We start from the raw sequence: 24907 nt of genomic DNA, 5'->3' as shown, positions 1-24907 counted from the left end.
CAAAGGCATAAGAATAATACAGTAGTAGGGAGTAGCCAAGATGGCCAAATAGAAATGGCTCTACTCTCAGCTGCTAGAGAGAAGATAAAAGTGGCAAGTGAATTCTACATCCTTAATTGAGGTACCAAGTTTCTCTTATTAGGACTGACTAGGTGGTTGGTGCAACCCACAGAGAGTGAGGAAAAGCAGGGTGGAGCAAGGGCCCACCTGGAGCTGTACAGGAAGGGCACTGGGAGCTTCCTCTCCTAGTCAAAGAAGGTGGTGAGGGATTGTGCTATCCCTCCATGAAAACCATGCTTTTCCCACAGATCCTTGCATTCTCCTTGCGATCCCCAGATCAGGAGGTCCCCTTGTAAGCCCACACCACCAGGGCCTTCTGTCACAAGTACAAAGCTGTGCAGACTCATGGTGGCTGCTTGAGTGGACAGCCACTGGAGCTGGCACTGGGATACAGGAGTATTTTCTCTGAAACTCCCATGAGGCAGGAGATCTGTCTGCTCCCGTGTGAAGGAGGCTGAAGCCAGGGAGCCAAGTGGCCTCATTCCCACAGAAACTCACAGTCTAAAACCTACTGACTTGGAATCTCTGCCAGCTAGTAGAGCAGGCTAGAGACTGCCTAAGAAGATGAGTTCCCAAAGAGGGAGGGACTGCTGCTATCATTGTGCTCCAGTCAACTGTTTCCTTTTGCTGTTGGTGCCAGCAAGACTGGGTGGTCTGGACTGGGAGCAATTTCTCACAGGGGAACACAGTGACTGGGAGAGTTCGTGGCCAGACTGCTTATTTAAGTAGTACCCTGATCCACTCCTTCTCACTAGAGGGGGCCTCCCCATGGGAATTTCAGCATCCTCAGCCAGGGATTTATGAAGAGAACTCTGATATCCCTGAGAGGAGGGAGCCCATAGGAGGAGGGGCAGCTACAGTATCATGCCTCAGCAGTCTTAGTCTTTTCTGCCTGCTGGCTCTGGAGAGTCAGGGCAGCCCAGACGAGGGGGATTTTCCCCAGCACAGCATACCTGCCCCACCAAGCTGCTGTCAGACTGCTTATTTAAGTGGATCTTTCATCCTGATCCTCCTGACTGGGTGAGACCTCCAAACAGAAGTCTCCAGACACTTCATACAGGAGTATTCAGACTGGCATCAGGTTGGTGTCCCTCTGGGACAGAGCTCCATGAGGAATGAGCAAGCTGCCATCTTTGCTGGTCTGCCATCTGCAATGGTGGTATCTCCAGGTGTGGGAGGGACCCAGGCAAATAGCGTCTGGAGTGAACTACCACCAAACTGCAGCATTCCTATGGAAAGGGGGCCTGACCGCTAAAAGAAAAACAGACAGAAAGCAACAGCAACAACAACATCAATGAAAAAGACCCCATAAAAACCCCATCCAATGGACAACAGCCTCAAAGATCAAAGGTGGATAAACTAATGAAGATGAGAAAGAATCAACACAAAAATGCTGAAAACTCAAAAAGCCAGAGTGCTGCTGCTTCAAATGATAGCAACATGTCTCCAGCAAGTGCACAGAACTGGGCTGAGGCTGAAGTGGATGAATTGACAGAAGTAGGCTTCAGAAAATGGGTAACAATACCCTTCACTGAGCTAAAGGATTATGCCCCAACTCATTGCAAGGAAACTAAGAACCATAATAAAACACTACAGGAGCTGTTAACCAGAATAACCAATTTAGAGAAGAAAATAAATTACCTGATGAAGCTGAAAATCACAACAGAACTTTACAATGCAAACACAAATATCAACAGATGAATAAACCAAGCAGAAGAAAGAATATCAGAATTTGAAGACTATCTTGCTGAAATAAGGCCGACAGATAAGATTAGAGAAGAAAGAATAAAAAGGAATGAACAAAACCTCCAAGAACTATGAGATTATGTTTAAAGACCAAACCTACATCTGGTAGGGTTACCTGAAAGAGATGGAGAGAACAGAACCAAGCTGGAAAACACACTTCAGGATATCGTCCAGGAGAACTTTTCCAACCTACCAAGACAGGCCAAAATCCAAATTCAGGAAATCCAGAGAACCCCAGTAAGATATTCCACAAGAAGACCAAACTCTAGACACAGAATCTTCAGACTTTCCAAGGTCAAAATTAATGAAAAAATGCAAAGGACAGCCAGAGAGAAAGGCCAGGTCACCTATAAAGGGAAGCCCATCAGACTAATAGCAGACCTCTTAGCAGAAACCCTATAAGCCAGAAGAGATTGGGGGCCAGTATTCAACAGTCTTAAAGAAAAGACATTCTGACCTAGAATTTCATAGCTGGCCAAACTAAGCTTCATAAGTGAAGGAGAAATAAAATATTCTTCAGAGAAGCTAATGCTGAGGGCATTTGTCACCATCAAGCCTGCTTTGCAAGAGCTCCTAAAGGAAGCACTAAATAGGAAAAGGACAAACTGTTATAAGCCACTACAAAAACACACTTAACTATACATACCTGTGATACTATGAAGCTACTACATAGACAATCTGCAAATTAACCAGATGGCATTATGATGTCAGGATCAAATTCACACATAACAATATTAACCTTAAATATAAATGGGCTAAATGCCCCAATTAAAAGACAGAATGGCAAGCTGGATAAAGAGTTAAGATCCATCGATGTGCTGTATTCAAGAGACCTATCTCCCATGCAAAGACTCACACAGACACAAAATAAAAGGATGGAGGAAAATTTATCAAGCAAATGGAAAACAGAAAAATGCAAGGGTTCCAATCCTAGTTTCTGAGAAAATAGACTTTAAATCAACAAAGATCATAAAAGACAAGTCCTTGAAGAAGACTGATTTATTGTTTGCATTTGTAAAAGGATTTTTCTGGAAGCTTTCATAAATAAGACTGCAGAGAAAAGAAGTAAAAAGATCAGAATAGAAGCTGTTGCAGTTGCCTAGGCAAGAGGTGACACTAGTTTTATTTAGATCTGTGGTTCTCATGGGGAAGACAGGGGCTGTATTTGGCCACTTCCCAGGAAATACTAGGCAATGTTTGGAGATATTTTTGCTTGTCACACTGAGGTGGTGGGTGAGGGGCATCCAGTGGGTAGAAACCCAAGACACTTCCAAACACTCTGAAATGCACAGGACGGTAGACTTCTTTCAACAAAGACTCATCTAGCCTCAAATGTCAATAGTGTTGAGGTTGAGAATTCTTGATTTAGAGGGATAGCAATGAAGATGCTTGAAACGTAACCTAATGTAATTATGCAAAGAAAGATATATTGAATATCAGATTTGAGTAGTTTTTTGAAGGCTACTCAAATAGTTTTCCAAAAATGATATCAACGTTCCCATGAAATATATTTGATACTTCTTTAATAATCAATTAATGTGAATAAATTTTGGATTCCGTTGTCTATAGCAAGAGCACCAGTCTTTATTTGTCAATTTAAAAATATCAACAGCTTAAAATGTTTTAAAACAATTTTTATCAGCTTATTAAAACTTATTTTTCAAATAATATTTATGCAACAACTTTTTTTCCAAGATTAAAAAATGAGAAAAAAATGTACTTACTTGCCATTCAATGCTGCTACACCAACTGTGCTCCGAGCAATTGACATACTAGCTACAAATGTCCATTGTTGACTCTGTGGATCCCACCTTTCCACTGTATTCAGATAGCTCCAGCCATCATGGCCTCCCACAGCATAAATAGGGCCTTCAAGTACTGTTACACCTAAAACATTACATAAAAGACTGTTATGACTATAGTTAATATCATATTGAACATTTAAAAATCTGTTAAGTGGGTAGATCTCCTGTTATGTGTCCCTAATACCATAAACTTAAAAAATAAAATAAAATTTGAATAGATTTATTTCACAATGAGATTTTAAAAATTAAAGCAACAGTACAAAACTATGAATTCATTCAGTATAGACTTCAGTTGTTAAAGAACTATTGTAATCTCATAGAAACTACCTACCATTAATTGAATCATTCCATTAAAGTGAAAACAAAATTAGGAGCCAAAAATAAGTGTTATGACCTAGATGCTTTATAAAATAATACTAATTCCTATGTTTATGACCATATGGAGAAATGGATACTAAAAATCAAAGGTAAGATGTCTTGGGCCTCTACTTTTAAAGAACATTTTTACACTGCTATTTAAAATACTTTGTTACTTACAACAATGTTACCTTAAAGCAATGTAATATTTCCAGTTTGAATTTCAGAATAGTATTCTCTGTGCTTTGGCTTCCCAAAATTAAGTTAAAAAAAACTTATATAAAGCTTAGAAAATATGACATCTTTCATATTATTAGCTAAAATTACTAAATACAAGCAATCAAAACAAATACAATTAATAGAGAGCCATCCATGGGAAGATACATACAACTTGTACTCATTGCTTTTCTAGTAAACTCATATCTTCATAAATAAATTTTCTTAAATGCTCAACAGTTGCTAACTATTTAAATATCATGTTAATATTGATTGATGTGCTCTCTTTAGCTGTTGAGAAATTCTGATGAATATTTCCTAAAAGGGCACAATTTGAGGCTGATTATAAAGAAGTCTGAAGCATCTGTGATTTTTACCCTACTACCAAGCTGACAAATTAGACTGCCACAAATTTATGCATATTGATTAAGACATGACTCCTGGATCAAAGAAGAAATACAGTTTATTACTCATAGCAACAGCAATAGTCAGAGTATCAACAATTTTTGTTTCTGCTGCTGGTTCCCCAAGCCCCAATTCCCATAGGGTGATCCAAAGAAGGTAATCAACATGGCCTTAATGTTTCCCTTCTCTTGATCAAACTTTAGACAGTTTCTTTCTGTGTCTAGGCCCTGGCTTCATTTTCCTTAGAGCATTTACTTTAGAAAACTTATAACTGTAAATTATTTCTCTGCTTCTTTTAGATGTAAACCTTTGATAAAACCCCTTGCCAGTTTCACAACCCAGGACTGTCTTTCTCAAGGACTTGGGAGCTGCTGTTCCTTTGAAATGTAGTCGTTAAGGTATTCTATCTCCCAGACTCCTGAAAGTATAGGAGCCTAACTTCAGTTGGTACCTTGCCACAAGCTATAAAACTACCTTTTGAAATAAAGATAGAAGAAAGTTGACTGTTCCTTTGAGTAAGGCCAATTAGCAAACACAGATTACCTATGGTATGATCCACCTACCCAACCTAGTTCCCAAAAACTCTACCACCTTTATTCTAGAAGAGTGTAGTTCAGTCAGTTTTGTCCTCTCTTCCTTATTGCAAGCCTTCAATAAAATACGTCTTGCCTGTTTACAATTGCCTCATACAATTTTTGCTTTGAAAAGGGTTAATTGAAACCTGTACATGCAGTAGATTGTATTATGGAAAAGAACTATAATTTATAATGGCCAATAAACACGCAAACCCATTGCTCTGGAAGGAGATATTATCTTTATGCTTTTAAGCATGACTGCATTTTATTTTAGAGACAGGAAATATCTCTCTGTTCCTAGTCTTTCTGTTAAAACAACCTCCTTTTAAATATATTACGGATCAAAGGGCACTCAATAACTTGACTTTAAAGATGTGCAGAAATATGAGAGACCCATGAAGAACTGTCTCCCAAAACTGATGTAAAAATAAAATGACAACTCATTTATTTATTCATTCATTTAACTATTATTCATTGAATGACTTTTATATGTCAGGAATTATTATTGGCACTGAGGACGCAGTGATGAATTAGGCAGACAAAGTATCTGCCCACAGCAAGCTCCTATAGCAGTCAATGAATCAACTAAAATGGAATAAGTGCATTATTCCCAATAAGTAAGCATGCTTCACACATATTACACAATTATACAAGTATAATTTAATAACATTAAAAATGTTCTACAACACACATTCAACTTAGGGATGTTATTTTACACAATCCTTTGCATATAGAGGGATCGTGTTTTGAGTGCAGGCATAGTTAAAATTAAAAAGCACAAACTTCAAATCTTATTCTTTCATTAGGTAGGAAATGGGGATTAGAAACGATGCATAAATGTGAAGGTTGAGGTTATTTCAAAAGGAGATGATATATCTCATAGGCCTTTTAGATAGTTATAGGTAGATACACATATCAACAATAATTAACTACATGGAGATTAAAGTGAAAACATCAGTGAAGTTGTCAAAGAGATGCTGAAATCAACTTTTTACTGAGCACCAATTAGATACAGAGTAGACTTTAGGATAGGTTGTGTGCCTTAGATTGGGTAGAAAATATTTTGATTGATTTATGCTTTTCTGGAGAATATGATATCTATCTGAAAGGACCAGATCACTAGGACAATTTAATAAAGTTAATAAATTTAAATTGTGTTGTAAGAGCAATGGAAAATCACCGACATGTTTCATAATAGGGATGTGACTGCTATGACAAATTTATTCTGGATGTTTTATAGCAAATTGATTGGAGTCAGGTTAGGTTAGGTGGCAGTCAGGAGATGATTAGAAGAAAATTTCAGAAATTCAAAAAGTAGAAGGTAGTAGATTGAATTAACAGGTTTCAGTTTAAACAGAGAAAAGTGAAAATATTTGAAATATATTCTGGGAGTATTGCTGTTCAAATTTATTAACAGAATGCATAGGGGTGTATGAATGGAAAGGACAAATCAGGGCCAGACATGGTGGCTCACGCCAGTAATCCCTACACTTTAGGAGGCAGAAGTGCTCAAATCACTTGAGGTCAGGAGTTCAAGACCAGCCTGGCCAACAAGGTGAAACCTCATCTCTACTAAAAATACAAAAATTAGCTGAACCAAGATTGCTCCACTACACTTCAGCCTGGGCAACAGAGTGAGACTTTGTCTCAGAAAAAAACAAAAACAAAAACAACAACAACAAACAGAAGAAAGATTAAATTAGAGATACATAAATTGGTTAAACAATTGAGAAGTTTAAAGGGTAGAAAAATTTGAAAATTATTTTTGGGGAACATTTGAGAACTCCATTTTGGATATATCATGTTTAAAGGGACTATTACACATTTAAATGGGGCAAATAAATAGTCAGTTAAATATACATGCCTACAGTTCAAGACAGTGTTAGAGGTATATGTAAAAATTTTGGAGTTATCAACTGTTATATGGCTTTTAAAATCATAATCCTAGATATAATCAGTTAAGAAGATAGTATGAAGAGAGAATGTAACAGAGATCATAATCTAGCTTTAACTAGCTCTAGTATTGGTTACATGAAGATAAAACAAAAAAGATAGAGAAGAAATGGCCAGACAGGTGAGAGGAAAATCAGAAGGTTTTGGTATTTGGAAAGTAAGAGTGGAGAAAGTTTCTAGGAGGATGGGCTAATCATTGGCTTTCATATTTCTGACCAAGTGCATATTTATATAGGATTTAAAAATAGGTTCTGCACATGGTTTAATCCATTCTGGTTACTACTAAGTTATATATCCTACAAATATCATCCATATGTACCTTGTTTTTCTTAATTGCTGGAGGTTACTTGGCCTTATAAAAATGCTTCACCGAAAGTATAATATATATATGTATATTACATTAATGTATAATATATATGTATATTACATTAATATATAATATATAAATATATATTAAATTACCTTGTATATATAATGAAAACTTTGTAAGTGTTCAGTTTGATGGTATTTTATTACAAGAATGTCACTGTATACCTACCGACTATCACTTCCACTCCAAAACCTCTCATGCAACTTCCCAGTCAGTATACCTCCCAAAAGGTAACAATAATATTTGAATTAATTCCTCATATAAGAAGTTTTTCCTGATTTGAACTTATAAATTAATATAATTTTTAAAAAAAATTCCTTTAAAGTTGTATCTGTGACATTTTTATTCAGAAATTAGGTGAGATAGTAACATTTTTAAATTACATATATTATTACACTGTATAGTTATGACACTTTTATAGCTCCATGCTATTGTTGATGAAAATTTGCATGGTTTCCAGTTCTAATATTTTAAAAATAAAGCTGTAATGTACAGTTTTTTGATGCACATATGAATTCACTTTACCTAGATGTAAAATGTCTGGGTCATAGAATATACTTACATTGAAATTGAGTCAATGTATCAAAAAGTTTTCTAGCTTTTTTTTTTGTAACCGATTTTTATTTCCCTCAGTAAAGGAGAGGAACCCCGTTTTCTGATAACCTCTCTAACTTGTCACCGTGAAACATTTTAATTTTAGTCATTCTGATGAGTGAGTAATTGTATCTCATCATTCTGTTAGTTTGCACCAAGCTGATGACTGATAAAACTAGGCATTTTTTCATGTGATTTTTAGCCACTTGAATATCCCTTTCTGTGAAAGCCTGTTAAAAACCTCTTCATTTTTAATTGGATATCTCATTAATTACATCATCTTATCAATTTGTAGCAGTTCTTGTAATCAATTTTAAATATTATGGATATAAATTCTTTGTTAATTTTAAAAATAAAATTAATAATAAAATTTAACATTGGTGGAATTGATATACAAAAATATAAAAATGGACCATGGCCAATACACAAAAGTCAATCTAGATGGATCATAGAATTAAATATAAAAATTAAAACAATAATCTTTTCAGAATATAATGGACAAGCATAACTAAAATAGATAAGCATAGCAGTGTCTTTTGAGGAAGACAAATATTTCTCAAACAGAACATGAAAAATGGTTGTTCTAAATTTTAAAATATTATAAATATAAAAATTAATATCCCTTTGGTATTCCATATGAATTGTTTTTACAATTTTCCCAATTTTCCCCCAAAATACTGATAAAATCTTGATTGAGATAGTATTGAATATATAACATTTTTTAGATAATTAATATCTTTACAACATTGTGTCTTCTAATCAGAACGTGGTATATAACTTCAATTTATTAAGATTTTAACTTCCTGAGTAATGTTTGTTTGAAACTTTTATTATAACATTTTATATCTATTACTGAAATGATCACTTTGCATTTGATTTACTTATGCTATTGCAATTGGCATTTTTTTAATTTTTTATTTGTTCCATCAATAAATAAAAAGAAAATAGGTTTTTATGTATTGACTATATCCAGTAGCCTTGTGAAATATTTATAAATAATTGTTGCAATAATCCACATATTTTTTGTATTTTCTATATAAACAATTATGTCATTCCAGAATAATGCCAGTTGTATTTCTTTCAATATACTTACTATACATCGTAGTTCTCTATTTTGCTTTATTTCAATGACATTATATTCAATGACATTTATTTCAATGACATATATTTGACATTTAAAATTCTTCTTGCTGAATTGATTGTTTTAAGTTGTCAAATATTTCCTTTTTTCCAGTAATGCGTATTGCTCTAAAGTTTAGTGTAATTAATTAATGTACTAATTAATTACATTAATTAATTTAATAATCAACAACACTAAGAATTAGATAAATTCTAATTCATCTAATTAATCAGCTACACTAAGGTTCTTTCGGTTCCAATCTGCTAATCTTTGACTTTGGTTATTTAATGTATTTATACTCAATGTAATAATTGATTTTATTAGATACAATTTTAATATTTTCTTCTTTCATCAACTTTTTTCTCATTTTCTTTCTCCAACATTTTTGTTGCTCTTATTGTTCTATGAGTAAGATATTTCATTTTTTTCCTTTTCCTCATGTGTCACCTTATTGTTGAGAGAACACATATAATTCAGTTTGTCAAAGAGGTAGTAAGATTATCACATAAGGCTCCCACAAATGAGAGACCACATTGCATAACCAAGATTTGCTAATAATATCAAGGAAAAAAGGTATTCTGAAGCATATGAAAAACCGATAGATGTCTAGGACTTTTCTACCTAGTGATTTCCTTCCTTTCTTTCCAGGATCTTGACACATTGTGTGAGCCTTCATAAAATGGCTAAATTCTAATTGATGCCTCTGTCATTCAGAGACTGTAGCTAGCCCTAGATGCCAGATTTCAGTTTGACTTTTTGACTGAAGAAGGAAGAAATAAATAAATTTCTCCAGAAATGCATGGAGAAAGTAGAAACAAATGTTGAGTCAACCTTTGTACTCTTCTCACCCCTTTCACATCCTGTTCTCAAGTCCAGGCTTGCTTAGTTTCTCTCTGATGACTTCAAGAATTTGATTTGTGTGTTTTATTTAGCTTTTACAGTTATACATATTAGGAAGCTTACTCAGATAGAAGATACTCCATCAAAGCCAGAAGTTAAATTTGTGAGTTAGCTTTTAACTTTATTTTTAATGTCAACATTTAATAATGTAATATAATCAACTATATTGATTGTCATTAATGTTTTAGTTTTTGTTTATATGTCAGTAAGAGTTTCCTCTACAGCTACCATTTATATAGGCAGGTTTCTATTTCTTTCTATATTGTAATTTATTTACTTTAAACTGGGGACAACTAGAATAATTATCTCATGGTGTTATGATGAAGATAATAATAATTAATATGTAAAACACTTAGAACAGAATCTGATTCATTGCGGTCACTCAATTTTTGCAAACCATTGTAATTGATATTGCTGTCTTCATACTCAAGCCTCAGGGACAATATAAAATGGAAATTCATGAAAGGCAATATATAAAGATCCTATAAGCATATAAAAATGTTCCATAGAGTTAGTAAGTAGAATAACCAGTAAACTAAAATAAAAAATCTTTAGGAGAAAGTTTTAGCCAACCAAAAAAGTTTAAAACATGACAATATCAAATGTTGCTAAGAACATTAGGAATTGAGAACTCTTCTATATTGCTGATGAATTGAAACTTAGGAACACAATTATGAAGATAAATTTAACTATCCTTAGTGAAAATATTGTAATCTAGCTTTCACAGAAATATGAAATATTTTGTAATTAAAAATATATTACTATACACAGCAAAATACACTAAATGCAAAGACTAGTGAATATTTAATATAATAAGCAAAGGAACATTTACATTATCCATTAATCTTTCAACACAGGTATCTATCCTTTGCTTTAAATACTAGAAAGTTTACCATCTCTCTACTGGAGATGCAATACAGCCTATATTCTAGAGGAGAATATAGACAATAAACATACAAATACTGAAGGATTTTATATATTACTATCCTTTAATTAACCAAGTTATTGCCTGTGAGACTATCAGAGGTGGGGACAGAGAAAAATGCCAATGAATTCTAGTTTAGGAGTCTACCTTCTTGGGCCCTAATCCCAATCCATTATTACCACTTGTATTAGTCCGTTTTCATGCTGCTGATAAAGACATACCTGATACTGGGAAGAAAAAGAGGTTTAATCTGACTTACAGTTGCACATGGCTGGGGAGGCCTCAGAATCATGGCGGGAGGTGAAAGGCACTTCTTACATGGTGGCAGCAAGAGAAAATGAGGAAAACTCAAAAGCAGAAACCTCTGATAAAACCATTGGATTTCGTGAGACTTATTCACTACCATGAGAACAACATGGGGGAAATCGCCCCCATGATTCAAATTATCTCCCCCGGGTCCCTCCCACAGCACATGGGAATTATAGGAGTACAATTCAAGATGAGATTTGGGTGGGGACACAGAGCCAAACCATATCACCACCAGTATGACATCAGAGAAAGATATTTAAATGTTTTGAGTCCTAGTATCCTCATCCTTAAAGAGTATATAACTCATAGCATTTGTGTGAAGATTAAATAGAAAATGCATATAACAGTGCTTGGCAAATGATAAAGTTTTAGTACATTTTAGTTGTTATATAAATCAAATGGTCAGGATGGTCTGTCTTAGGGGTGGTCACTGAACCTAAGAAATTAAGAATTGCAAGCAGAATGATAGAGCAAGTGTGAAATATGTCATTACTCTCAAAACTTAAATTCCTCTCTCAAACATCTCTAACTATAATTAAATTAAATTGTTTAGAAAGTAACATGTTCCCAGGATTGTTTATTTTAAATATCTGTGTTTTGAAAGTATCCCTGTTTTCCTGGAAAATATTCATACTTTATGCTTCCACTTCTAAAGGAATATATTCTTGCCACAATATTTTCAAACTCTAGGTGCCTTATTATGTGATTCTCATATTCCTTGCAGCTGTGATGATTTCCTTGCAGAATGGGCTCATTAAGGAGGGTGAATAGTTGGACTAGAATAATTTCAAAATCAAAATGATATATTCAACTACTTCCTAATGGTTACTAAAAATATCTTTACAGACGCAGCAAGGTTATGAGTTTAAAAATATTTTTCTGTGTTATGTTCAGTATCAATATTAAAACTGCGTTCTAAAAATAATTATCTAATAGAAAGAAGAGAAACATCTAAAGTTACTTTTAATACAACTCAAGCTTAATAATTACATGATGACTTCTGATAATTTTTAAAATATCTTTTAGATGTTCTATGTTGCAAAAATGTACCTTTTCCAGTACATATGATTACTTATAATTTTTGGACTGTAGCTTCTTGCATATATTCCCCTTGAGAATTCTGCAGCAAAATATTTACCAGAATTTTTCTATATATATTTTTAAGATAGTTTATTGAAATAAACAATTTTCATGTAACATGGCACAAGTTAAAATCAAATAACTTCCCATATGGGTTATAGAACACATAACTATATCCGATGAAGATGTTGGCCTTTGAATATGGAGAATGAATTGAGGAAGATAATCTGTCTATACAGATCATTCCCCATAATGCTGTCAAGTTTTAGCAAAAGGTAGCCATTCATAATTTCTCTGAAACTAATTGTTATTTCTGTAACAATTCACCCAATTAATTTGTTCTCCTGAAAAAGAAATTGTTATTTTTCTTTACACTTGTTAATATTATCCATTCAGAATATTGCTAAATCTATTCTAAGCTATAAACTGTTTTAATAAAAAAGGGTTTTAATAATGCAAAATAATAACAACGAAAAGCTAATTTTTAATATTGCTTTACTGTTTGCCTGTTAGCCATTAATTGTATCTTAATTTGAAAAGCATTAGCCTGTAAAATGTATTTCCTTTTTTCTAGGTAGAATATATTTATTTTAAATTAATAATAATGTATTTAAATTTATTTTGATTTCATCATTATGTTAAATTACTAAATTATTATTCATCATATTAGTCACAAAATATATCTAAATCATCAGCGGCTTCATAATATATATATGACCTTCCAGGTATAACTTATTTTAAATCTTCCTTTCAAAATTATTTGTAAAAATCCTCATCAGGTATAAAGTATCACCCAGTAAATATGTATAATCAGTGATTAGGGTGACTGAATTCCAATGCTCTCAAATAGTTTTACTTCAGAAACAAGAAATAATTAAGTACTAGTTCATAAAATTGAACACTTTAGTGTTTTTCTGTGCAAGGAATTAAACAAAATAACTTGCATATTAAGGAAAGAAGAAATGAATAAGTAAAATACACATTTTATATAAATTATAAATTTTTTCCAGTTAGACATCAAATATACATGTATGTGTGTGTATATATATGCATGTGTGTGTGTATATATATGCATAGTTTTATGAAAATTATCCCCAAAATATATAAGCATATAATATACAATATATACAAGTATTCTATAAAAATTTTTATATCTGTGTAAGTACTATGGAAATATTAACAGATTGACTCATATACTATTTTAAAATGCTGATCATGGGCCTAATACAATGTAGTGTTTTGTATAGATAGTTTTCACATAATTCTACTAAATTATGTAGCATTAAGATTTCTTTTTTGCTTGAACCGTAGAATAAAGTATAATTTACAGCATTTATATATAATTTATTTCATTATTTCTTTGGCTGACAGTAGCGATTATCCATCGTGGTTGCACATTGAAATCACCCGGGAACCTTTGAAAAAATACATCTGGAATATGGGGATTCTAATTTAATTGTTTAAAAGTTCCCTGAGATGATTTTTATGTACATTCGCAATTGATAATAACTGCCACAGTGAAACATGTTGACAGTACTAGTATCATTGCAGACTGTCCCCAGCCAATAATGTGCCTATCTTACAAGCTTCTAATATCTTTCATTTATGTCGTGTGTGTGTGTGTATTTGTGTGTGTGTGTACCTGTGTCGGGAGCATGTGGGCATGTGTTATGTGTAGGTGTATGAAATCAAGGCTGTCATGTAAGTTTAGCAGTTCGCTAACTTTCAATTTCATTGTTATGCAACTTGTATTTCATGGATTCATTCTTCATCAATCCATATTTCCAATACTTATGATCTACCTTCTGTAAGTTCATACCCTCACAGAATGTACATGTGAATGTGAAGGGGAAAGACAGGACTTGCTGAAGGGCACAAATAGGTGCTACCTTACTATCTGTCCATGTGATGGAAGGAACGGTTCTTGTTCAAGGTGAAAAGTGATGACTGAGCTAATATCTGGGGGAAGATTAAGATTTATGTGGGGATGAGGAATTCTTGGCAGAAGAAACATTGGTGTTGTGGTAAGAAGAATTAGAGTATTTCTGAGGAGCTGAAAAAAGGCCGGTGTGGCAAGAAAACTGGAGAGTTGAGGAAGAGGCCAAATAATGTACAATAAGGCTAAATCATTAAAAGACTATACAATGTGGGGTCTCCTATCCCAATATGATTTTTTTTATCCTAAGAGTAATGTGAAGTTACTAATATGTTTTAAACAGGGACATGATGTATCTGCATGTATTTTTCAAAAAAATGTCACACTGGCTATGGTGTGGAAAAATGAGAATAGATGTGACCATGCCAAATAATATATGTGAGAGGTGATAGTGTCTTGCTTGTCCTGATGTGATGCAAGTTGATCTAAGGAAAAATGAAGGACTCAGGAAATATTTGCAAATGAAGAGGACATATTTATGAATTTCTTTGCTTACATTCTTCCCTCATCTATCCATCAACACAGCTTGTTATTACAACCTGGCAATATGACCTTGGAATCATTATTTAGCTTCTTGTGCCTCAGTTTCTTATCTGCACAATGGAGTAGCTATGGTATCTAACCCATAGGGTTGTTACAAGGATTTGTTTAATGAAGCAATGTATACAAAGCACTTAGAAAAGTGCTTGTCACATCTTTAACATTGTATCAGTATTCAATATGTTGAAGAATATCATAGCAATGTATCAAGAACCTACATCTGCTAATCAAACTTCAGTCTATAGTATCACTGTAGAGATATGGGAAGAGACTATTGAAGGAATCAGTTAAAGATTTAACTATTGCTAATGCACCCCGTTGCCTCTATTTCTGAGGACTCGATCTGTATTTGATTTATCTAAGCAATTAAAAATATTGTACCAGAATCTTCTACAAATATTATCCTGTAAAAAATATTTTAATAAATATTTTAATAAATAATATGTCTCATGAAAATCTCAAGGATGATTTCATGTGGTTCATAGATATTGTTTTAAAGTGGAATGTTATAACATGAAAATAAAACAAATAACAATTGTTTGCAACTTTGGTGTTCTAGTTCTAAATGTCAGCTTTCCATGTAGCTAAGTGTTGTTTTCTTTTAAAACAGAAATCACTGTTGAGGTGACATTGATAAGTGCTGTAGGGCTTACAAGCTCCAATGGGAGATATCTCAGAAGATGAGGTCATTGACCTGGGGGTTTAAAGGTTATGTAGAATTTTGACAACCATAGATGCAAGCCATTTTAAGTGAAAGGAATCACTTGAGCAGAACACAGAAATATAACTCAGGCTATATGTGGCTATAAACAAACAGGTACTTCATAACTGGCTGTTGTAGCAACCGTTTAAATGTGCTCATCATAACTGAATACAGCCTTTCTGCATTCACTGCTGCCTTTGCACCAAAGCCACGTCTTTTATTAACCATTTCTGGAGAGTGACTATGCATGGTGGAATTACTAATGCAGGCCCATTCTTTTAAGACATGGGTCTTCCTGAACAGGCTGAACTTTTCTTGGAAGTATGTTGCAGTCTGAGATTCTTCTTACCCAATCCTCATTCCTCCCATTTTGCCTTCATAGGAGTTAGTTCTAAAGTTTCTCCCCATTTTCTTCTGCTCACTTCCTCTCCGCCTTTCAGGAGTGTTTACTCTAATAAATCTCAGGGACTTTTCTGCTCAGTGAACCCAAACCTTCATAGCTGTTAAAAGAAAAAGGCTGTAGAAAAGGCTGAAAGAAATATGTTTAGTGCTAGGATATAGAGGCTTTGATAACCAAATGAAGTAAAGATTTTATGTGAGACTCAGGAATCGAGTCAGGAATTTTCACAAGAGAATGGTATCATTAGAACTGAACTTTCCCAGTAATGGGATGGCTGGGTCATATGGTACATCTAGTTCTAGATCCTTGAGGACTCGCCATACTGTTTTCCATAATGGTTGAACTAGTTTACAATCCCACCAACAGTGTAAAAGTGTTCCTATTTCTCCACATCCTCTCCAGCATCTGTTGTTTCCTGACTTTTTAATGATTGCCATTCTAACTGGTGTGAGATGATAACTCATTGTGGTTTTGATTTGCATTTCTCTTATGGCCAGTGATGATGAGCATTTTTTCATGTGTCTGTTGGCTATATGAATGTCTTCTTTTGAGAACTGTCCGTTCATATCTTTTGCCCACTTTTCGATGGGGTTGTTTGCTTTTTTCTTGTAAATTTGTTTGAGTTCTTTGTAGGTTCTGGATATTAGCCCTTTGTCAGATGAGTAGATGGCAAAAATTTTCTCCCATTCTATAGGTTGCCTGTTCACTCTGATGGAGTTTCTTTTGCTGTGCAGAAGCTCTTTAGTTTAATGAGATCCCATTTGTCAATTTTGGCTTTTGTTGCCATTGCTTTTGGTGTTTTAGACATGAAGTCCTTGCCCATGCCTATGTCCTGAATGGTATTACCTAGGTTTTCTTCCAGGGTTTTTATGGATTATAAATCATGCTGCTATAAAGACACATGCACATGTATGTTTATTGTGGCACTATTCACGATAGCAAAGACTTGGAATCAACCCAAATGTCCATCAGTGACAGACTGGATTAAGAAAATGTGGCACATATACACCATGGAATACTATGCAGCCATAAAAAAGGATGAGTTTGTGTCCTTTGTAGGGACATGGATGCAGCTGGAAACCACCATTCTCAGCAAACTATCGCAAGAACAGAAAACCAAACACCGCATGTTCTCACTCATTGGTGGAAACTGAACAATGAGATCACTTGGACTCGGGAAGGGGAACATTACACACCGGGGCCTATCACGGGGAGGGGGGAGGGGGGAAGGATTGCACTGGGAGTTATACCTGATGTAAATGACAAGTTGATGGGTGCTGACGAGTTGATGGGTGCAGCACGCCAACATGGCACAGGTATACATATGTAACAAACCTGCAGGTTATCCACATGTACCCTAGAACTTAAAGTATAGTAAAAAAATAAAAAAAAATTAAAAAAAAAAAAAAAAAAAAAGAACTGAACTTTCATTCGTTTGACCTGGCTCCAAACTTTAGGGTCATCGGAGGGAATATGTGAGGAGACAAGTGATGTTGTTACAAACAAAAACAGGACTGTTCTGTTTAAATGAATGAATGAAGATGACAAAGTGGAAATGGAATCACTGTGATGAAATAATACAGATGGGAAACAAAGTGTAAAGATAGTAGGGTCAGATCTAGATTTTATTTTTATTATTTATTTATTTATTTTTATTATTATTATCATTTTTTTTTTGAGATGGAGTCTCGCTTTGTTGCCCAGGCTGGAGTGCAGTGGTGTGATCTCGGCTCACTGCAAGCTCCGCCTCCCGGGTTCACGCCAATCTCCTGCCTCAACTTCCCTAGTGGCTAGGGACTACAGGTGCCTGCCAACATGCCTGGCTATATATATAGAGACTGGGTTTCACCGTGCTAGCAAGGATGGTCTCGATCTCCTCATGATTCGCCCGCCTCGGCCTTCTAAAGTGCTGGCATTACAGGCGTGAACCACCGCGCCCGGCCCATTTTATTTTTCAATATGACAGATAAATCAAATGAGAATATGTGTTAAATTTTTCCACAACAGAAATTGAGTTTAAGCTATTCTATTCAATCATTGGCAAAAACATAAAAAATTCAGTAGGTGTAAGGTTACTGTCTAGGCAATTGTCCTACTTGAAGATTATTCTCTACTGGATTATAGCAGGGTTCTGTGTATACCAATATTAGCATCTTGACATTCCACGTTCATTTTCCATAATGGCATAGAAATAATTGAAAAAAAAATCGAGATAAGAGTCTGGCTTTGTCACCCAGGCTAGAGTAAAATGGTGCTATCACAGTTCACTGCATCCTTGAACTCCCAGGCTCAGATCATCTTCCCACCTCAACCTCCCAGGTAGCTGGGACTAGAGGCATGTACCACCATGCCTGGCTAATTTTTTGTGTGCTTTAGTAGAGATGGGGGTGTCCCTATTTGCCCAGGCTGGTCTCGAACTCCTGGGCTCAAGCAATCCTCCTGCCTCAGTCTCCCAAAATGCTAGGATTACAGGTGTGAGCCATTGCACCCAGCCAAAAAGTAATATTCTGAATGTTCTTCAGTAAGAGTTACCCTTTAAGAGAGGATAGGATTATTAATAAAATTAATGAGACACAATATTATTTTCAGGACAACCAACTCTTCTGAGAGTTGTAGTAATTATTCTCAAAAATATATTATCACATATTGATGCTATTCAGGAATGTTAAAAATGTAAAGTCCAAAACACATGAAATGCAGTTATACTTCTTTCCTCATTTGTTTACAATTTAATAAGGGACAAGGACATATCATTTTTGTATATACAAATATCCGAACTTACCATAACACCTACCAAATATTTGAAGTTCAATAAATTTTGGCAAATAAATGCACAAAGTTTGTGTCATATGATAATTGTTATTATTACATATTTCCAAAGTTTAATATTTTACTTTCCCAACTGGATTGTAAGCTCTGTAAGAACAGGGCCCGTGTTTTACACTATGCACTCTCCGTAGCACCTAATAGACTCTCCTAACCCCAATTCATTCTTCATATTGCCACCAGAAAAAAAAAAATCATCCTAATACAAATGACATCAGGCACCTTCCTGCTCATACCATGTTTTACATTCTCTCTATTGTTGCACAATGACTTTTTTTAAACCTGGCCTTACACCATTGTTCTAGTCTTATTTTTGTTACATTTCTAAATCCTTTATCATTTGGTGTATTTTGCGATTACCTGAATGTTCCCTGAATTTTAACACTCTGGACCTCAGCTCATCTGATGCAATTCCACTGTTCTTTCAGATCTAACTCAAATGGGAAGTTTTCTGTAAGATTTTCTATTGTTTCAGTAAGATTTTCCTCTTCCTGTATCTATGACCCTGCAATACTTTGCTTATTTGAATCCTTATTATGAGATGTTACAGACTGAAATGATTTGGATGTTTGTGTCCTCCAAACCTCATGTTGAAATGTAATTCCTATTGCTGGAGGTGGGGCCTGGTGGGAAGTGATTGGGTCATGGGGGTGGATCCCTCATGGGCTTAGTGCCATCCTCTTGGTTATGAGTGAGTTCTAGCTCCTTGAGTTCACAAGAAATATATTTGTTTAAAATAGTGTGGCATCTCTCATTTCTCTCTCGATCCCACTCTTGCCAGGTGATACACCAGCTTCTGCTTTGGGATGAAGGAAAAGAGGAAGCTGGTGTATTACGTGACAAGAGCTTCCTGAGGCTTCACTAAAAGGTTTGTGAATGCCAGCATCATGCTTCCTGTACAGCCTGCAGAACCATGAGCCAATTAAGCCTCTTTTCTTTATAGATTACCCAACCTCTGGTATTTTATGATAGCAATTCAAAAGTGAAATAACATACAGGAACACTGGACAATTTGTAAACACATGGTACTAAAGTATTACTTATGCAGTAACATTATAAAAGCTTCTACTTTATATTTGTTACATAATTCAAATATGATAGACCTGAATTAGTAGAGATACTATTTTAATGTAACTAATACATCTTTATATTTGAATTCATCTCAAAAGTATTTTTCTTAAAAAAGCACTGCAGAGAAAAGTTAATTCCATAATGCATTTAACATTAAAAAGTCATTCAACAAGATTATCTTGCCTCACTCAGATGTACAGTCCATTGCTTACACTTTTATTGTATTTCAATAATTACTAAATTAGATAATATTGGGGAAGTTACTCTGCATTTATAGTAAATAAAATATAACAGGTGGGTAGTGGAAAAATCATAGGTTTTGAAAGCTGACTGTTTGCATTCAGCCTAATCACTTACTAGCTGTGGGATTTTGTGAAAATTTCTTAATCTCTTTGATTCTTGTTGTGTTAATTTTGTTCCCTGGGAGTATTTTGTCCCAGGGGCCTCACTGTTTTTCCTTGCCATTGGGCTGTTAGTGGAATTTATTTAGTTTGCCTCAATGTATCCCCCTTGCTTCACATCTGGATGATTTCCATCCCTTCACTTCAGAAAGAACCTGAGCCACATACGCAAGTTGACCCCCACCCTTCCCCGGAAGCATCTTTCACCAAATGAGGCAGTTGTTAACAGTCTTTGTCACACCCTTACTCCAAGACCATAATATCTACATATGTTGAAGTTGGATAACTCTGTGGTGCCTATTGATAATTTATGTAGCCATACCTGACACAGAAAGAGAAAATATTAGTGCAAAATATTGGGTTTCAAATGGAATGCGCTTGAAGACTTCTATATATTTTCATATTATATTTTGTGACTAAAATGAATTTCTGATCAATATTTTCTTGATTCTCTCTTTAAATTCTTTATGGTCATCATTAACAAAAAACTTTGCCCTCCAAAAGTAGTAATTTGCAGAAATTACTTTTTCATTATTAACCAGACTCTTACAATTAAATTGTTTAGATTGAGCTTTTAAAACTTGCTGTATATATAAACACCAAAGTAATAATCACTAAATTCAGAAATATTTTAGTAGAAAAAAATGTGAAAAATTAGCAAAATAGAAAACTTAAGATTCAACATGCTAAATTAACATGGTAAATTAAGTAAATTAAGAATCAAACTATCTGGGATGATTCAACAAGAGTGTTAGCTGAGGATTCCATGATATGGTCTCTGTGGTGCTCTCCAGCAGTGTGTATAAATCCTTATTGACAAAAACAATTATAACTAAATGTATTAAATATCAGAGAACCATGAAAATAATTCAAAGAAAATCCACATGTAAATAGTTAATAAATCCCCCTTTGTCCTGCACTAGCTAGGAACATTTAGCAAAGACAAAAGTGTCACTAAAGTTATCCTTTGCAAATATCATCAACGTTTTTTGTAATTAAACAGAAACAAACATACAAAAAATTCCAGTTATTAAGCAAAGTATCTGGCAAAATATTTTCTTGATATTCAATTAATTATTGTCCTACTTTGGTTGGTATTTTTTATAAACCAGTCAGTCTCTTCATTGGAATTCTGAGAATTTTTACCCAGTCCAAGTGATATGAGCCTAAATCTTTTAGGAACTTACATTCAAGAATAATTATCAGGATCCTTTTTTATCATTTTCATGAACCTCCTTGAAGACACAAAACTTTAGGATTTTACTTGCTTGTAAGGAACTTACAGAAAATGCATAAGAATATGAACAAGACCAAATATGGTCATTGTTAAAGATGCAATTAACAAGACAATTTCATCATTTCTGTGGCCAAAATAATTTAACATAATAATCAAAATTTTGATTGATAACATATATCAAGACATTCAAATTTTACGAATCTTGTAAAACTTTGGAACATATATTAATAATATAGCCATAAAAATATAACTTAAAGGTTAAGTATATTATTTGACAATAGTCTCCATATAACTTAATATGTCAAATATGAGTGTTTATCATTTCTATTTTGGATGCTTCAGTGGCCCTCTGGAGCAACCCAAACAAAGTTAGTTTGAAGTCAAGAAGACTTAACTTTAGAATTTGAAATTTGATTTGGGGAAGGCTGTCAAATAGGTTAAAGATTTAAAGCAGTTAATAAAAATAAGATCACAAGTCGGCCTGGCGGTGGCTCACACCTGTAATCCCAGCACTTTGGAAGGCCCAGGCCAGAGGATCACCTGAGGTCAGGAGTTTAAGACCAGCTTGGCCAAAACCCCTGGTGAAACCTCATCTCTACTAAAAATGCAAAAAATTAGTTGGGTATGGTGGCAGGTGCCTGTAATCCCAGCTACTCAGGAGTCTGAAGCAGGAGAATAGCCTGAACTTGGGAGGCAGAGGTTGCAGAGAGCTGAGATCACGCCACTGCATGGCAGCCTGAGCAACAAGAGCGAAACTCCATCTCAAAAAAACAAACAAAAAAAACTAAACACAGGTCATTGCAATAATTATCATTCTTTTAGCTAAAGTGGTAATAAATGCAATAATTATCATTCTTTTAGCTAAAGTGGTAATAAAAGGTTTTTAAAAAGTAAAAACCTTTATTTTTTGATGGAGATATTTAGTTTTTCAACCCATCAAAAACTATCAAGAGATCTGAGACAGCATGAAACAATCCATCTCTTCTCTCTCTTCTTTTTTTTTGGAGTTTATTCAAAAGGTGAACAAAAATCTTTTACTGTCTCTTATTAATGATACTTTAAATTCTTGTTCAAAGGATAAACCAATTTTTTACTTTTATATTAGTGTATTATTAATACAAAAGCTAATTTTAATAATCCTATAAAACAATTCATTTAATCTTGGTCAGCTTTTGACTACACAAGATAAGATTTCCATAAACCTTTTATAAGCTCTTATTTTTTTTCTGTTGTCCTCAACTTTTTAGATCCCTTTTGTTTTATGTGTACCATTTTTTCCTTCATTTTGATACAATATTTAAATAACCTCTAAACTACACAAAATGACTTTTTCTTACATAAAAATCACATTTTCATGCCTTTTTAAATAAACTTTTTCACTAAAACCACATCTTTCTTTATAAAGTCTATATATAGGATTGTCATATCTAGTAGTTTTAATTACATACATTAAGTATAATTCTCACTGTTAGTAAACCTAGTTTCCAGTGAAAAATTTAGGAAGTGATTCTGAACTGTTTTAAAAGAATGTTCATAGAAAAGAGCCATCTCGTAATTTTTTTAGAAAGCTATTTCCTCAATTTTTTTGTTTATTGACAAATCTAAATATATTTAGCTTTCCATACCATATAAAAATAAGATGACTGAGTGTATAATAAACCTAAATTATGTTTAATAATTAATGTTTCAGTATTTTTATTTACCTAGAAAATACTCATTTATGATTATCTATTAACTAAATATAACATGACTTAAATAATTTAAATTGCTGAAAATAAGCTTGAAACTATGACACAGGTACCCTCCGTAATGTTTCCCCCAGGTGTTCTAGGTCCCAAGTACCTACATGGTAGCCATGGATGGAAAGTAAGGACAGAGCTTGTCTATGTCCAGAATTTACATACCTGGTGTAGAAGTCAGGAAAGGGAACACCTCCCAGCAAGGAGGCAAATCTGGGCCAAGGAAGATGGGTCTATATTAAGATTCACCCTGCCTTGTAGCTGTTGACCAAGGCACAGAGTACATTTTCCCAAGCCTCACCATGGCCACCTGTCCAGACCTAAGAATCTAGAGACTCAGAACTAAAGGCATAAGCTCACAGTAAGATGTGTACCAGGCTTTGGGGGTGGCCAGCAGTCATCTTTGACAGCATTAGCACATAAACGACTCAAGCAGGTATCAAAAATATTATATAACCAATAGTCTTATAACCTAAGAACATGTAGCAGAGAACATATAAATCTGTCTAACCAGAAGGCACAGGCAAAAATGTGTAAATTACATTTAATAATGGTAATTTGGAGACATTTCTATTTTGTTTTACCAATTTTACAGTTAGCTTTATTTACTAAACCTTATCTTAGATCACATAGAAATATTACATACACATAACATAAAGACATATAGACAGAGACAAAGTAGATCTTATCACTTTCATTAAGATTTTTTATTGGCCAGCTTACAGATAGTCTGAATGTGGAAAAGAAAACTATCCATCTTCTAGTTACCTGCTTCATTACTCTACTCAATTGTTAGGTAGGCAACCTTAAATTCACATTTCTAAAGGGATGACTTTTAGGGTGAAATAAAAAAATTTATATTTCAAAAACTCAGAGATGAGACTTCATGCCTAAATATTGTATCGTCATTTGCACAAACCAAGGAGAAAGACCATAAGTAAAGACCCAGTTAAAAAAATATTGCCAGGTGAAGCACCTGAAACAAAGGTAAGACTGGTTAGGTAAACTTAACAAACTGTCATTAGTTGTTATCAAACTTAAAACAATAGTAAGAGTTTCTAGTGACTCAAACCCTCCTCTCTTCCAGTGTACATAGGCAAACAGACACCCTTATGAATGGAGGTTTTCTTTAAACCTCTTCTTTTACAAAAGGTTTCTAAACCTTTTGTAGTCTGTTAAAAAGGGTATTTTGAATACCAATTTAGTTCAATAATCAGACTTTTTAACTTAGCTTCTGATTTTTAGCTAAAACTACTACATTCAGTGCTAAGCCTATTAAGGCATGAGACAAAGAAAGCACTCTCTCTACCTATACTCAATATGGATAACTGAACAAAGAAACCAGGGATTGAGAGCCTTAGCTGAGAAACTACCTTTTGTAAACACCTTATCCAGAATTATTTTCATCTTTTTGGCAGGATAGTAACTAAACTACAAGGTTAGACGATTTAATAATTATTTATTTATGTATTTATTTATCTTGAGATGGAATTTCATTCGTGTTGCCCAGGCTGGAGTGCAAGGGCGCAATCTTGGCTCACTGCAACCTCGGCCTCGCAGGTTCAAGCAATTCTCCTGCCTCAGCCTCCTGAGTAGCTGGGATCACAGGCATGCACCACCACACCTGGCTAACTTTTTA

The 24907-nt window shown here is 34.3% G+C and overlaps 1 protein-coding gene across 3 annotated transcripts in view; it reads right to left on the bottom strand.

Moving 5' to 3' along the window:
* KLHL1 (kelch-like family member 1) overlaps positions 1 to 24907 on the bottom strand; it is a 478878-nt gene that overhangs the window by 64728 nt on the left and 389243 nt on the right. For all 3 annotated transcript variants that reach the window (XM_011969523.1, XM_011969520.1, XM_011969521.1), the window contains one exon: positions 3531 to 3693. In XM_011969523.1, the coding sequence (XP_011824913.1) occupies positions 3531 to 3693 (163 nt within the window). The remainder of the gene's footprint in view (positions 1 to 3530; positions 3694 to 24907) is intronic.

Source organism: Mandrillus leucophaeus, unplaced genomic scaffold (assembly GCF_000951045.1).
Source record: "Mandrillus leucophaeus isolate KB7577 unplaced genomic scaffold, Mleu.le_1.0 Scaffold897, whole genome shotgun sequence".
NCBI classification, from domain to species: domain Eukaryota; kingdom Metazoa; phylum Chordata; class Mammalia; order Primates; family Cercopithecidae; genus Mandrillus; species Mandrillus leucophaeus.
This window is presented reverse-complemented; position numbering and strand designations above follow the sequence as displayed.